Consider the following 17,643-nt stretch of genomic DNA (forward strand, 5'->3'; position numbering starts at 1 on the left):
TTAACTCGGTTACATGAGTAGACCGCTACCTAGTGGTATTGCTGAATCCTTCAGTGTTTCTCTTCTGCTTCCCTGCCCTTCCCCCAAAGGAGTTTTTTGAACTGCTACATTGCCCTCCCCCTGCCCCTAGTTCTTTTGAGCTCATACTCTAGAAAGAGGCGATGCCATCCAGGAGGAAGAACAGAGGCTTTGAGATTAGAGAGTTCTGCTACATACTAGCAAATTATTTAATCTCTCTGAGCATCAATTTCTTATCTGTCAAATGGAAACAGTACCTACTTTGCATGGCTGCTCTGGGAATTGGAGATAATGTAAGTGCTTAGTACAGCACTAGGAACACAGTAATGGTAGCTATTATTATTAAAAGTGGAATTTCTGTATATTTAATCTAGCCTCCATATTAATGCCTTTAAGAGAGAAAATTAACTTTTTGATACTAATATAAACTAGTTACTCTGAAAACTGAATACTGCTGAGTAAAGTGAGGTGATATAGAAGACGTAGAAACATGTTTATATTTATGAAATTTATTCAAGGTTATCATGTACCCAGTTTTCAAAGAGTCAGTTTTTGAAAATTTGTTATGAAAATCGTCAGTCCCACACTTTCCCTTTCTTCTTATTCAGAGGCAGTCACTTTCACCTGTGCTCATTCTTTAGGCATTTACCTCAGTTCTCTAAATAACATGCTTGGATTGGTACTTGTTGATTTTTCAGTTTCAGGCATAATCTACTGACTCCCAACCATAGAAGGTGAAGATTTAGCTTTCTTCTTCCCAACTATGTGTTCCTGAAGTATGCTTCCTGTCTTCCTCCTCTATCCAAACTGGTTATAGTTTTGTTTAAATCAATATTCAGTGTTTACGTTGCACAGGTACACTTTATTTTATTGTGTGTCTCTTTCTTTATGGATCCTGCATCTTTTACAAGTTGGGGATCTGTGGCATCCCTGCATTGAGCAAGTCTATTGGCACCATTGTTTCAATAGCCTTTGCTCACTTCATGTTCCTGTGTCACTTCATGTCCCTGTGCCACATTTTGGTAACTTTTGCAACATTTCAAACTTTTTCATTTTTATAATGTTGGTTATGGTGATCTTTGATGTTACTAGTGTGATTGTTTTGGGGTGCCATGAACCACACTGTATGACGGTGAACTTAATTGCCAATCGTGTGTTCTGACTGCTCTACCAACCAGACATTCCTCCATTTCTCTCTCTCACGTTGGGTCTCCCTATTCCTGAGACACAATAATATTGAAATGAGGCCAATTAATGTCCCTACAGTGGCTTGTAAGTGTTTAAGTGAAAGGAAAAGTCACATCACATGTCTTTCATTTAAATTTGAAAGCTAGAAATGACTAAACTTAGAGAGGAAGGCATTGTGAAAGCAGATAGGCTGAATGTTAGGCCTTATGCAAAGGCTCAGATGATCATTAGCATTATTTAGCAACAAAGTATTTCTAAATTAAGGTATATCCATTAGGTTTTCTTAGACATAACAGTATTATGCACTAAATAGGCTACCTTACAGTGTAAACATAACTTTTATATGCACTAAGAGACCAAAAATTCGTGTGATTTGCTTTTCTGTAATACTTTATTGCAGTGGTTTGGAATGGAACCTGCAATATATCTCCAAGGTATGCCTGTAAATACCATTTACAGCGGTGGAGCCATGTAGAAAATTAAGATTACTTTTCTTATTCTGCATAACTTTTGGTCTTCTCCGAAGATAATTGCCTTTTTAATAAAGTTTGTTTGCTTGGTTCTCTATTACTTAACACTAATCCAACCCATAAATCTTTATCAAATCTTCTATGAATAAATGTATCTGCATCAAGTATTCTATATCCTTCTGAGAAAGGCTTTTTAGGGCCTTCCAACCTGCCCCAGTCTGGCTTGACATCACAGACAGCTGTTGTCCTGGATTCTCACATTGTCACCATGCTGGGGATTCCCTTTGCCTCTGTCCTAGGTTGGTTCTCCTACTTCCTGCATCAAAGGCATTTCTCTTTCTCAATTTGTCCAGTTCTGAGAGAGTAAATCTCCAGTAACTTCCTGAGAAATAGGTACACTGAAGATAATTTTTTGAGAACCTACAAAACTAAAAACATCTTCATTCTAACTTGACCTATTCAAAGATCACACTGGCACCCAGGAAACAGAAGATTGAAGAAAAGTGAAACATGAGGCAGGGAGACAAATTAGGAGACTAATGCAGTTATTGAAAGGAGGCAAAATGATGGTCTGAATTAGCAGTAGCATTAGGATGAAGAGAGCAGATTCAAGAGAATCTTTAGAGGTAAATGGATATACCTTCATGTTATTAGATACAAAAAACAGAAGTATACAACATTAGGATAAGTCTTGGATTTATTACTTAATAACTGGCTGATGGCAGTATACTGACTGAGACATGGGATGAGGAGAAAGAGATCAGCAGTGGATAAGTTGAATAGAAGCGCCTGTGGGGAAAAACAGATGGAGATACCCAGTAGGCAGAGGAATATAAAATTCAGGAGAGGCTTAGACTGAAGATTAAAAAAATATGATGGCTGTCAGTTGCTGGTTGAAGCTATAGGTAGAGATGAGAGTGCTCAAAAATAAAGTATGTGGTGAGAGAGACCAAAGGATGGACTACTGGAAAATAGCCCACTTAAAATTTAGGCAGAGATGATGTCCTGCATGGTCTCCTCTTCACATATTTCATCACGTTTCATGAACAGCTAGAGAAACAGGAGTAAAACATAGAGAGAGTAGTGTCACAGATATGACACTCAGATAGTCATTGAGCTATTGTGGAATAGCTCACAACATGAATATTCCACAATAGCTCAATGAATCAAGGGAGAGAGTTTAAAGGCCCTGGACAACTGTAATTCTCATGTCAGGTCCCTGGGAATAATCAACAGTAAAGAAGTCAGTATGGCTTTGTAAATAACCATGCCTGGGACCTGACATGAGCCGAAGGTGAGACTAGAGCACTCTCAAGGTTTCTCTCTGCTCTAAGATTTGATAAGATGGGAATGAAAAGATTAGACGATGAGATGAATATTCTTTGTTTTGTTTTGTTTTTGACTGGGTGAAGTTAAAAGAAAGCAAATTGACATACAGTAAATTTCTACTGGTTTCCCTTGTGTATTTCTAGAGCTAGAGAGAAAAATCACATTCAGATCATAGGGGACCACTCATTACTGTCTGTGTTCCTATTTTACTCACCCAAACCTTGATCAGGTAACTGTCTTCTGAAATAATCAACCATATAATCATCTGGTTCATTTGGCCTTGTATCTAGAGAAGATGGTAAAGATCATAGTAGCATGAAAATATTAATTCAGTCATTTACATTTCATATTTTTCATCTTTTCTCAAACTGGAAAGTACTAGCAAATAAATTGTAGACAGTAGTAGTTCAATGAAATTAAAATAGCAGTCTTCAAATGTTACAAATTTTCGTTGCATTTAAAAACACTCATACCTTTTGGGCGAGCAATTCCTTTGCTAGGAACTTATAAAAAATAAGAATACACACAAATAGAGAGTTATAAAGTTTTCATTGTTATTTATAACAGGAAGAAAATTGGAAACAAAATGTAAGTTTAATAATAGAGGTGGCTTAATTAATAGAATGGAATACTTTGCCATCGTTTATTTACATATACAGAGGTTTATAATATACTGTAATTTAAAATTAAAAGTAGGTTACAAAATAATGTGACTATTATGTGATTCATTAACATGGTGTGTATGTGGATAAATATAGGAAAGGGTCTAAAATAAATATCCTAAAATGTAATTTTTACTTTCTTTTGCTTATCTTTATTTCTAACTTTTGACATTAAAATGTTAACAAGTGAATACATAAAAGTTACATATAAAAGCAGCTGAATTGCTTGGCTGAATTGTCAGAAAAATAAAATTTAAGTGAATTGATTATTTTAATTATAATAGTATACTTCCCTTTCCTAGGCATGGTTCTTAGTTCTTATCTCCATTTATACTTTTAATTATTTTGCTACATCATAAACTAAATGGATATATAAATGTGTGTGCATGTGTTTATAATTAGGTTACCTCAAATCCTTTTGGGAAATAGGTAGATAAAAATGTGCAATAAAATTAAGTATTTTAGATAAAATTAAAATATTGCTTAAATTATATGATTTTTTCTCCCAAAGGGCCTCAACTAAAGATAAGTGATGAAAATTAAGAAAAAAAAAAAACCCAGAATGTGAGTCAGTTGAAGATTCACATCAGACTTAGCAGGTTGAACAGTCTGTGAACTGTTTTCTCTCCTGGGCTTATATTCTATTAAATTATGAAATGAGAGGAAAAAGATGGTTTTTAAAACATAAAATCCCTTTCCCTTTGGGGATATACCTTTCAAAACCTCAAGGATAGCCCTCAAATACGTGGCCCTCTCTGTTCTCCAGTGTAATTGACCACTCCTTTCTCTGTGCTCCCTGGGAACCCTGAACAGACTACTGGCATTGTGTCTATGACACTGCACTTGGCTTGTTGTGTTTTCTTTCCTGATTAAAGGATGAGGTCCTGCAGGAAAGAAATATATCATGGACTTTTAATATCCCAGCACCAAGCACAGTGGCAACCTCAAAGTTGTTGCACCAAAAATTCTTAGTTGAGTAAATGAATTAATTGTTTAGGAGAAGGTAGAAGCAGAATATTACCTTTCACGTCAGAATTTGATTCTTTGTGTCTTCGCAATAAATGTCCTCTATCATAAACCTAATGGAATGTAGAACCAGAAAGCAAACAATACTATGTTATCAACATGAAATGGGGTATATTTCCTATATGATTTATGGTATTGTGCATTTTTAACAGGCATTTCTCATTTCATCCTTATAGGTTTAGAATGACGAAAATTTCTAATAAATCAGAATCTTCTAATATTTTTCAGTACACTACTTTTCTTCAGCATCAATGAGTAGAAGAATATATTGATATTATATTTTGGCAGTAAAGGAGGCTTAAAAATTTTCCACATCATATAGAGTTTATTTGTTATGAGAAAGAGACAAAAAATGATATGCTTATAATCTCACTCATTTAAATTAGAAGAACAAATATATGGGAAGATAAAAGTGTGAAATGGGTGAAAAGATATAAAATTATGTAAAAATACATAAACAGATTGCAAAACTGTGCTTATATATAAAAAGATGAGGCCAGGCACGGTGGCTCACGCCTGTACTCCCAGTACTTAGGGAGGCCAAGGTGGGCAGATCACTTGAGGTCAGGAGTTCAAGACCAGCCTGGCCAACATGGCAAAACCCAGGCTCTACTAAAAATACAAAAAAAAAAAAAAAAATTAGCTGGGCATGGTGGCGGACACTTGTAATCCCAGCTACTTGAGAGGCTGAGGCAGGAGAACTGCTTGAGGCAGAGATTGCAATGAGCAGAGATCTCACCACTGTACTCCAGCCTGGGTGACAGTAAGACTCTGTCTCAAAAAAAAAAAAAAAAAAGATGAAAATCATTTTCTTGAAGCTTGTAAAGAAGCCCAAATTTCTATATGACGTTTAAGGTGGTTTTTTCCAGTTCTGTGAAGAAGGTCATTGGTAGCTTGATGGGGATAGCATTGAATCTCTATATTACTTTGGGCAGGATGGCCATTTTCATGACATTGATTCTTCCTAACCAAGAACATGGAATGTTTCTCCATCTGTTTGTGTCCTCTCTTATTTCGTAGAGCAGTGGTTTGTAGTTCTCCTTGAAGAGGTCCTTTACATTCCTTGTTAGTTGTATTCCTAGGTATTTTATTCTCTTTGTAGCAATTGTGAATGGCAGTTCGTTCTTGATTTGGCTCTCTTTAAGTCTGTTATTGGTGTACAGGAATGCTTGTGATTTTTGCACATTGATTTTGTATCCTGAGACTTTGCTGAAGTTGCTTATCAGTTTCAGGAGATTTTGGGCTCAGACGATGGGGTCTTCTAGATATACAATCATGTCATCTGCAAATAGAGACAATTTGACTTCCTCCTTTCCTATTTGAATACGCTTTATTTCTTTTTCTTACCTGATTGCTCTGGCTAGAACTTTCAGTACTATATTGAATAGGAGTGGTGAGAGAGGGCATCCTTGTCTAGTGCCAGATTTCAAAGGGAATGCTTCCAGTTTTGCCCATTCAGTATGATATTGGCTGTTTGTCGTAAATAGCTTTTATTATTTTGAGATACATTCCGTCAATACCTAGTTTATTGAGGGTTTTTTTTAGCATAAAAGGCTGTTGAATTTTGTCAAAGGCCTTCTCTGCATCAATTGAGATAATCATGTGGTTTTTGTCTTTGGTTCTGTTTATGTGGTGAATTACATTTATAGACTTGTGTATGTTGAACCAACCTTGCATCCCCGGGATGAATCCTACTTGATCATGGTGGATAAGCTTTTTGATGTGCTGTTGCAATCGGTTTGCCAGTATTTTATTGAAGATTTTTGCATCTATGTTCATCATGGATATTGGCCCGAAGTTTTCTTTTCTTGCTGAGTCTCTGCCGGGTTTTGGTATCAGGATGATGTTGGTCTCATAAAATGATTTGGGAAGGATTCCCTCTTTTCGGATTGTTTGGAATAGTTTCAGAAGGAATAGTACCAGCTCCTCTTTGTATGTCTGGTAGAATTCTGCTGTGAACCCATCTGGACCTGGGCTTTTTTTGGGTGGTAGGCTCTTAATTGCTGCCTCAACTTCAGACCTTGTTATTGGTCTATTCAGGGTTTTGACTTCTTCCTGGTTTAGGCTGGGGAGGAGGCAAGTGTCCAGGAATTTATCCATTTCTTCCAGGTTTCCTAGTTTATGTGCATAGAGTTGTTTGTAATAATCTCTGATGATGGTTTGTATTTCTGTGGTGATATCCCCTTTATCATTTTTTATTGCATCTATTGTGGTGATATCCCCTTTATCATTTTTTATTGCATCTGTGGTGATATCCCCTTTATCATTTTTTATTGCATCTATTTGATTCTTCTCTCTTTTCTTTTTTATTAATCTGGCTAGTGGTCTATTTTGTTGATCTTTTTGAAAAACCAGCTCCTGGATTTATTGATTTTTTTGAAGGGTTTTTTGTGTCTCTATCTCCTTCAGTTCTGCTCTGATCTTAGTTATTTCTTGTCTTCTGCTGGGTTTTGAGTTTTTTTGATCTTGCTCCTCTAGCTCTTTCAATTTTGATGATAGGGTGTCGATTTTAGATCTCTCCTTGCTTCTCATATGGGCATTTATTGCTATATGTTTTCCTCTAGAGACTGCTTTAAATGTGTCCCAGAGATTCTGGTATGTTGTGTCTTCATTCTCGGTGGTTTTGAAGAACATCTTTATTTCTGCCTTCATTTCATTGTGTCAACTATTCAAGAGCCAGTTGTTCAGTTTCCATGAAGCTGTGCAGTTCTGAGTTAGTTTCTGAATTCTGAGTTCTAACTTGATTGCACTGTGATCTGAGAGACTGTTTGTTATGATTTCCGTTCTTTTGCATTTGCTGAGGAATGATTTACTTTCAATTAAGTGGTCAATTTTAGAGTAGGTGTGATGTGGTGCTAAGAAGAATGTATATTCTGTGGATTTGGGCTGGAGAGTTCTGTAAATATCTATTAGGTTTGCTTGGTCCAGGTCTGAGTTCAAGTCCTGGATATACTTGTTAATTTTCTGTCTCGTTGATCTGTCTAATATTGACAATGGGAACCAAAAGAGAGCCCGCATAGCCAAGTCAATTCTAAGCAAAAAGAACGAAGCAGGAGACATCACACTACTGGACTTCAAACTATACTACAAGGCTACAGTAATCAAAACAGCATGGTACTGGTACCAAAACAGAGATATAGACCAATGGAGCAGAACAGAGGCCTCGGAGGCAACACAACACATCTACAACCATCCAATCTTTGACAAACCTGACAAAAACAAGCAATGGGGAAAGGAGTCCCTGTTTAATAAATGGTGTTGGGAAAACTGGCTAGCCATGTGCAGAAAGTAGAAACTGGACTCCTTCCTGACATCTTACACTAAAATTAACTCCAGATGGATTAAAGACTTAAACATAAGACCTAACACCATAAAAACCCTAGAGGAAAATCTAGGCAAAACCATTCAGGACATAGGCGTAGGCAAGAACTTCATGACCAAAACACCAAAAGCATTGGCAACAAAAACAAAAATAGACAAATGGGACCTAATCACATTCCACAGCTTCTGCACAGCAAAGAAACAGTCAGTAGAGTGAATCAGCAACCAACAGAAGGGGAAAAAGTTTTTGCAGTCTACCCATCTGACAAAGGGCTGATATCCAGAATTTACAAAGAACTAAAACAGATTTACAAGAAAAAAACAAACAAGCCCATTCAAAAGTGGGCAAAGGATATGAACAGACACTTTACAAAAGAAGACATACATGAGGCCAACAAACATATGAAAAAATGCTCATCATCACTGGTCATTAGAGAAATGCAAATCAAAACTACATTGAGATACCATCTCATGCCAGTTAGAATGGCGGTCATTAAAAAATCAGGAGACAGATGCTGGAGAGGATTTGGAGAAATAGGAACACTTTTACATTGTTGGTGGGAGTGTAAATTAGTTCAACCATTGTGGAAGACAGTGTGGAGATTCCTCAAGGACCTAGAAATAGAAATTCCATTTGACCCAGCAATCCCATTACTGGGTGTATATCCAAAGGATTATAAATCATTCTACTATAAGAACACATGCACACGAATGTTCATTGCAGCACTGTTTACAATAGCAAAGACCTGGAACCAACCCAAATGCCCATCGATGATAGACTGGACAGGGAAAATGTGGCACATATACACCATGGAATATTATGCAGCCATCAAAAACGATGAGTTCATGTCCTTTGTAGGGACATTGATGAACCTGGAAACCATCATTCTCAGCAAACTGTCAAAGAACAGAAAATCAAACACCGCATGTTCTCACTCATAGGTAGATGTTGAACGATGAGAACACACGGACACAGGGAGGGGAGCATCACACACAGGGGTCTATGGGGGGAACTAGGGGAGGGACAGCAGGGGGTGGGGAGTTGGGGAGAGATAGCATGGGGAGAAATGCCAGATATAAGTGATGGGGAGGAAGGCAGCTAATCACACTGCCATGTGTGTAGCTATGCAACAATCTTGCATGTTCTTCACATGTACCCCAAAACCTAAAATGCAATTAAAAAAAATACAAACATTAAAAAAAAAAAAAGTCCAAAGTGAGGACATAAACATATGACCCTGCTTTCTGTCTTGAAAGGACTTGCCAATATGATCCAGTTGGAGTAAAAGGGACACAAAACACTGTGGCATTGGAACTGTGACTGCTAAACTTGACTAGTCTACAAATCATTATGTTATCAAGAAAATATTTTAAATGCTCCCAAAGTTTTGTTTCTGTATCTGTGATATAGGGATATTAGAATTTTCCAAAGGGGCCTGAGGAAGATTTATATGCATTATATGTATATGCATTACACATAACATATATGTACATCTATTACATGTATATGCAGAGGTATATTATGTGTATATACACACATATGTACATGCATGTTACATGTAATACATATAAAACCAAAATAAAAGTAGACTATGAATTGGAGTTAAAAGCTGAAACCTACCTCTTCATATATATAATCCATTGACAGCAAAAAAAATCAGCAAAATCAGTATGAAAAGAGTAAAATGTAAAAATCAAAATTTGATTATTGAAGAAAGAAAAACATTCTAGAAAAAATACACATATTTAAAAGTAGTGATATTATGTAATCACTAGGATTTAGCAAGACAAGGAGTGAAATCAGGTTGAAGAAAATTAGTAAGACTTGATTTGATAAACTCTTGTCATTTTCAGCCCCCACTGGAATGATTCTGTGAACCATAATAAACTATTACACTTACCCCCCAGAAAAATATCACCAGGTCAGTGATCTTATGTACATGAGCTACAATTTCTAACCACAGTAATTGGTTTTGTTGAAAGTCTTCAGAATCAATAAGTGAGAGTGTCTTAGTGGGAAACAAAGTTAACTGAAATATTTTAAAAATAATTCACCAATTTTATTTTATTGATGTATTGAAGCCTTATAAGCAAACAAAGTAAGAATACTCAGTTCGAAAGCACGAATTTCAGTTGTCCTAGCCATTTACTTGAGTGAAAATGAGATTGTTCACTCTTTTTGTGAAAGATGAGTAGAAATTTTAAGATAAGTGACCATGATCTCCTGTTAGCTTATGGGCACACTTAGAATGTATGCCACTTTCTCAAAGCATTTGACCAAATGAAGATTATTTTCCATTTGGAAGTATTTAATGTTAAATATAATGATTTCATAAAATTTTAAAACCTCCAATCAAGAAAGATGCAGATACATGAGCATTTAATATAAAGGGATTTATAATATTTTACATTAAATGTAGCTTGGATAGGTGAGGAAAACCACTATGTGAACTATTTATGAGAACTAAATAAATATGTGTCTTGCAATATATACATTTTAAAAATCCCCTAAGAAAACCTATTTTGGTTATTGGGTCCTGCAAATGACTTTACACAGGGGTATCAATTAGAGAATGTTTACCATAAAAAATTTTAAATTCCTATTCATATTATATTCTTGAAATAATGTAATTCTAGGAGGGAGAGCAGAGGGAAAGGGGCGTTACTCCCTTATAGCCGTCTCTGCTCCCTGCAGTACTAAGCCTCTGATGTTGATCCTCAGGAGTACAGACTTAGGTATATCCACATTCACTTGGGATGAGTGTGGTTTAGGCAGGGCTCTCTTTGTCTCCTTCCCTGACCACATTCAGCCCTTCTTTTCAGACTAATCCAATCAAATTTGGATCTCTTCAAAAGGATAGTTGCAGAAGTCAGTGTTTAAGATTTTTCTTGACTCCAGTTAGGGCTCCTGCTGGTTGTCTCTTTCTCCAGTTCTCTCTGGCAAACGAGTCAGTATTCAGTTTAGCTTGTAGCGCCAAGGAATCTGCTAGGATTGTTACAGTAGGTAGCTAATCAGGCATCAGTAGGGCAGGAGAGGGCTCCACGAAAACTCCACCGGGAACGTCAGGCATCAGGTGATGATCAGGTGGTTGTTAAGGCTCTCTCTAAAATAATAATTGGTTGCAGCCAGCAGCAGGGAAAGGCAGACTTTCTACAGATAGGAAACACCTGAGACTGATGATCAGCAGCTTCATGATAAGATTCAGGAGTGAGCTCAAGCATGCGCATCAGGAAACAAAATGGCAGAGTTTAACTGGTATGTGAACTTTTAAAGAATTTGACTCAGAGGCAAAAGGCAGAAAAAGAGACTGAGACAAGTTTTAGGGCAGGAGTGGAAGGCAAGAACTGATGTTGCTGCAGACATGTATGGATTTGCTGCAGGTAAGATAACTTCTACCAGTAACATATTTGTCTTCCAGATTTTCTTATCTTTTTTCTGTTTTTTGTTTTTTGTGTTTTTTTTCTTACCACACTTGCACTGGTTTTGAGAATGTCCTTAAGCTTGAACTTCTCTCTTTCTGGAAGAGATTAGGAGCTATTTGTTTCATAAGCTGAGTTTTCAGCAGGGCAAAATTTATAAGCTATGGCTTATGAGCTGGGGATGGGGAAATGGCACTCTTCCCTCCAAGTGATACCCTGCTTTAGGAGCTGAACTATAGGTGGAGGGGAGGCAGTAGCTTTAGGTCTTTGCCATATGCCTCTACCAGTGTGGAACCATCATTTTACAAGCCAAGATAAAGGCAATCAGAGCCCAAGAATTCTCAATAGTGGAGCATGTGAAGTAGAGCCTCTGTCTCATGAATGGGGACTGGGAGAGGAAGGGAGCCCCCATCTCTTGTCTGCACTCACCTGACTTAGCAATGGGTAGCTGGGGGCAGAATAAGAAATACTGATATTCTGCGCCTCCCAGGATAGCCCTTTGGAGCTCTGGGGAGAGGGAACTGTAATTTCTTGTCTACACTAGTGTGGAGTTTCTATCTTATTCAGCTGGGGAGTCGGGTGGGGGTAGGGGAAGAGATAGTCTTGATTGAAATATCACAGGCTCTCACAGTTTTTAATGAATTTTAGTAGACTTTCTTGAATAGATTTTTGTTTCATTTGCTGTATGCCCTTAAGACTATTTCAGAGACTTTAAATATCTGTTGTTGTTTGTTGTTGTGGATAATAATTTTCCCCAGTTTTGCTGGTGAATGGGTTTGCAGAGCTCTTCGTGCTGTCACGGTAGAAGCTGATCTTTCAGTACCACTATTTTTATTTTTATATCCTTATAATCCCATTTAATTTTTCTTAGTTTTAATTTCTTTATTCTTGCTACCCTGGATGCATCTCTGTAAGCTTCCTCAAATACTTTTTAGAGTAAGGTTAAGTATAAATGCAATTTAAGTATGGCATCTTAGTAAGGCCCACCTCTCATCTGTCAAGGATCTTTTGTGTTTTTATAAACAGTAAATAATATGAACAAAATTTTAACTTCTCCCTGGGGAAAATTCAAGTATAAGAAGTATAAGAGAAAATAACTTGCCATTCTCTTGCATTCATTTACAAAAAAAAGCTTGTAATAACTAGATGAATGAAGATTTACCTTTTGTGCTTCTCTGGCATTTTGGTGTCTTGCTAGAGTAGAATTCCTTTCCTTCTTTGTTTTCAAATGTTTTTTCTAAGTAAAAGAATCAAAATTAATATTTAATCAACATATCAAATAGTACATATGCAGACATGCAACTATTTTGAGACTCCCACTTTTAAGAAGATGAGAAGTATTTTATTCCTCCCACTATGACAAAAAATTCTGGGTATTACATAAGAAGCTCTAAAAGGTGGAAAGGTGAAGGCAGACTAGCTAGGGAGTTCAAGGCCAGAAGAGTGGCATGATGATGAGTTCACTGGGTTTTCTTTTTGCTTCATATATTCTCACTTTAAAGCTGGAGAGGCCAGCAACCCAGAAATGCCAATGAATGCAAATTTAAAAAAAATCCCTACAAAAGCCTGTTCCTTCTAAGCCCAAGGACCAGGAGAGGGACAGCCTATAGAGACCAAAACCTTTTAGATAATAACTGTTCTACTCCAGCCTAACGCCACAGAAATGACTGTGATTCCCACACCCACCCTTGCCAACAAAAGCCGAGTGGAACTGCCTCAACCCCTTCTTCCAGGTAACGTCAGAGAAGGCTAAGCAGGGGGCCAGGAAAATGAGCATGTGAAAAGATATTCAACATTGTTTAACTGTTATGGAAATGCAAATTAAAACCACAATGAGATATCACAACACACTTGTCAGAAAGGCTAAAATAGAAAATAGTGACAACACCAAATTTTGGTGAGGATCCACAGAAAATGGATAAACTGCTCTTAGGAATGTAAAATTGTGTATCCATTCTGGAAAACAGTTTGGCAGTCTGATAAAGAATTAAACATGTTATGTACCATAACTACCAAACCACCTACCAATTGAACTCCTGGGTTTTTATCTCGGGGAAATGGAGACTTATGTTCACATAAACCTGTACACTAATGTTATGTTCATAATGGCCCCAAACTGAAAACAACCCACATGTTCTTCAATAGGTGAATGGTTAAATAGGCTGTGGTAAATCTATAGCCTGGAATACTGCACAGAAATAAAAAGGAAGAAACTATGGATGTATGCATCAACTTGCGGGTAGGGGGATGAGTATTCCAAGAACGATGCCAAATGATAAAAGTCAATCCCAGCAAGTTACATATTGTGCGATTTCACAGAAATGTGAAAAACGTTTGTGAATGGTGAATGATACATGTACAGAAATGCAGAACAGATTTGTGGTTGACGGGATAACTGCAAGGTAAGGACAGGAGGGAGTGGGTGTGGCTTTAAGAGAGCAATATGAGGGATCCTTATGGTCATGGAAATGGTCAGCATTTTGACTGCATGAATACAAATACCCTTACTGTAACATAGCACTATAGTTTTGCAAGATGTTACCATTAGGGGAAAGAGAAAACAGGGTCCTTGGCATCTCTCTGAATTATTTCTCATAGCAGAAAATTAGTTAAAATTAAAAATTTAATTTTTAAAAGTTAGAATTTAAATCCTATTGTTTAATCTGTTTATTCTTTAAAAGGTAACATTTTTATAATGCTAGAAAAATATCTTGAAAAGGATGCCTATACCAAAATGTGGCACATAATTAATATCTGACCATCGTAGGGATTCATTCAGCTTTTGAACGTGATCACACAGAATACAAACTTGTTCTTTTTCTTGTTATTTTTTACTCCAGAGGGTGTGTGTGTATGTATAACTGCCTGAATTGTGGGCATGGGTGTGAATATTTATCCATGAGTGTGCTGATATACATAACCGGGAAAGAGAAGGTGTTTGTGAAGTAAAGATTTGCATGGTATTTTAACAAACCCACTAGAATATATAAGTATAATTCTTTAAAGTATTGAGGGTGGAGAGAGGAGAAAGGAAAAGATTGGCAAATGGAAGGAAAGGGAGAAAGTGATAGCATAGGAGAGAATATAGGAGAAGTAAAACATTCTTGTGCTATGTGATTGTTTAAAATTTTTTTGAATTTGGACTTTGTTCAAATTTGTTCCTCATGTCCCTAGATCCCATTCTCTCTTCTTCTGGCAACTGTCTTTAATTTTGTTTGGGAATTTAATCCTACCCACTCTCAGTTCTTGAGGTCTGGGTGAATCCTCTGAGGGTCTGCCAAATAACCCAGGCTGAAGCCAATCAGCACAGTCCATCCCGTTAGTTACAGTGAGTGGTTTATGGATTGACACATGTCTAAACCAGCCTGATAACAACCATCTTTGCTTTTTTCCCTCCGGCTTTATTGAGGTCTAAATTGATAAATAAAAGTTGGATTGTATGTATTTAAGGTGTACATGATGTTTCAAGTATACATTTTGAAATCATCACCACAGTCAGGCTGATTAACACATGTCACCTCACGTAGTCGCCACCTTGTTTCTATTTCTGTGATTCGAATACTCGAGACATATTCTCTTAGCAGATTTCAAGTATATAATATTATTAACTGTAGTCACCATATTGTACATTAGGTCTTCAAAACGTATTCATCTTACAACTGCAAGTTTATATCCTTTGCCTAACATCTCCCTGACCCCTGGTAATGACCTTCCGTTCTCTATTAGGTCAACTTTTTTAGATTCCGTATAAAAGTGAGATCATGTAGTATTTGTCTTTCTGTATTTGGCTTATTTTACTGAGCATAATATCCTCCAGGTTCAACTTAAGTATTCATCAACAGATAAATGTACAAAGAAAATGTGGTATGTAGCACAATGAAATATTCAGCCTTTAAAAAGAAGAAAACATTGTAATTGGAGTAATATATATGAGCCTGGAGGACATTACGTTAAGTGAGATAAGCCAGGCACAGAAAGATCATGATCTCACTTATGTGTGGAGTATTAAAAAAAAAAAAAAAAAAAAATGCTGAACTCATAGAAGTGGAGAGTAGAAATGGTAGTTACCAGGGGCTGCAGGAGTAAAGGGGTGGGGGTTGGGCAGGTGTTGGTCAAAGAATACAAAATTCCAGTTAGATAGGTGGAATAAGTTCAAAATCTATTGTATATCATTGTGACTATAGTTAATAACAATGTATTATATTGAAAATTGCTAAGAATAGATTTTTACTGTTTTTAGTGTTCTCACCACAAAAATAAGTATGTGAAGTAATCAATATGTTAATTAGCCCAATTTTGCCATTCCACAATGTATACATATTTCAAAACAATGTGTGATATACAATAAATATATATAATTTTTACTTCTTAAAAATAAATGAATTAAGAAAAATGACACAAATTATGTAGAAGTGATACATTTAGTAAAACTGTCTTGAGTGATAGTTTGAAAGACAGAAAATCTACCTAACAGACTTGGGTAACTGGACAAAGAGGTTTTGAGGTAGAATATTTAACAGTGTGTGTTAGTTATTGCTAGTTTCATTTGATAAAGTATTGGAAGAAAGAAATGAGCTTGAAAAAGAATTGGATAAAGGAATTCAATTGAGAGGAAAAAGAGTCCAAAATTCTAGAACTTGTGTGTTGACTTCAATGTAGCCTTAAGGCAAAGATCAAATTGAGATTGTGACTTTTACATTTCTGGTAGGTAGTCTCTAACATGGTCTCTAATGATCCATCTAATGTCTCCTAGTATTCATTCCTTTGTATAATCCTCTCCTCTTGAGCGTGGGCTGGATCTAGTGACTCACTTGTAATGAATGGAAGATGGCAAAAGTGATGAAATTCTGTTTCAGAGATTAGGCATCCAAGAGACCATAGCTTCCATCTCATATGCCCTCTCATTCTCTCTTGCTTACTAACTGATGGGAGCCAGACTCCATGTTGTGGGCTGCCCTGTGGAGAAGCCCACATAGCAAGGAACTGAAGGATACTTCTGGCCAATAGCCATCAAGGAACTGAGGAGTCTGGCCCAACAGCCTGTGAGAAACTCAATCTTGTAGAACCATATGAGTGAACCTGGAAGTGTATCCTCCCTCAATCAAGCTTTCAGATCAGGTCACAGCCTGGACAACAACCTCATTACAGCTTTATGAGAGACCATAGATAGAAGCATCCAGCTGAGACATTCCTGGTTTCATGATCCACAGAAACTATATGATATTAAATGTTTGTAGTTTTAAGCTGCTAAGGTTTGGAGTAATTCCTTAGCAATAAAAAATTAATAAACATCCTTTGATAAAACCTAAATTATTAAGATAGCATCTAATCCTTGCAGTTGGATAAAATGGCTCTCAGAAAGCTTAAGTATGTGGTCTTGTGAAATGCCTGAGTAATTTGTTTTTTGTGTCTACCCATATTTCAAAAAGAATTGAGTGTGGTTTTGAGTTGTGAGGTTTACTGGAATCAAATATACATATAACCTATAGTTTTCTTAAGAGCTGTAGTGATAAAAATATTGTCAGCCTGAATTAAAAGGACTGTCACTGTTCAAAATGAACAAGAATTTTTTGATTTTCCAACTTTTTATAGGTAGGAATCAGGCTGAGAAAGATGTACAGCCATCAGCAAGAGCATATGCTCAACGCTTTCTAGAAAAATGGTCAAGGAAGCTGGGTGAAGGGTAGACAGGAACAGTCCATACTATCTTTCACTACCTTGGCAACTTTTCTGTAAATCTGAAATTATATCAACATAAAAGCTTATTTTCTTTAAAAAAGAGTATGGGGCAAGACTATATACCCATGGATGTGTTTCAATCTGCAAATCCTCTCTTCTGAAGGACATGAAACAAAACAGTAACAACAAAAACAAGTCAGGATGGGGATAGCTCATACATGTGCACAATAAAGTTTCAGAATTGTTTTGATTTGGTGACTGCTACATTCTTCCTTTTCTTGAATGGGGGTGTGCGTTATAATTTTCCTATCTTTGTTTTACCATAATAGGTTGGGTGTGTGTGTGGTGGGGGGATGGGTGGTGGGAGGCAGTTCAGATGACTTGTCTTGTTATTTCACAAGTCTCTGAATCAAGAGGTGATAACTCCAGACCTGATGTGGATTATGATGTGGACTATAAGGCTGGTACTGTGATTGGATGAATCTTTTGGGATGTTTTGGAGAAGCAATGAATACTAGTACATTTTGTAT

The 17,643-nt window shown here is 36.7% G+C and overlaps 1 protein-coding gene and 1 long non-coding RNA gene across 2 annotated transcripts in view; one reads left to right on the forward strand and one right to left on the reverse strand.

Moving 5' to 3' along the window:
• The window catches only part of LOC105726333 (uncharacterized), a 182,025-nt gene that overhangs the window by 585 nt on the left and 163,797 nt on the right, over positions 1–17,643 (forward strand). The window lies entirely within an intron of this gene.
• The window catches only part of AGBL3 (AGBL carboxypeptidase 3), a 78,403-nt gene continuing 63,970 nt past the window's right edge, over positions 3,211–17,643 (reverse strand). Inside the window, exons 12-14 of the mRNA XM_064373348.1 lie at positions 12,597–12,671; positions 4,689–4,746; positions 3,211–3,291 (exon numbers count right to left, since the gene is read on the reverse strand). Of these exons, the coding sequence (XP_064229418.1) occupies positions 3,212–3,291; positions 4,689–4,746; positions 12,597–12,671 (213 nt within the window). The 3' untranslated portion in view covers position 3,211. The remainder of the gene's footprint in view (positions 3,292–4,688; positions 4,747–12,596; positions 12,672–17,643) is intronic.

Source organism: Aotus nancymaae, unplaced genomic scaffold (genome assembly GCF_030222135.1).
Source record: "Aotus nancymaae isolate 86718 unplaced genomic scaffold, 86718_ANA_hifiasm-v0.15.2.pri h1tg000002l, whole genome shotgun sequence".
NCBI lineage: Eukaryota > Metazoa > Chordata > Mammalia > Primates > Aotidae > Aotus > Aotus nancymaae.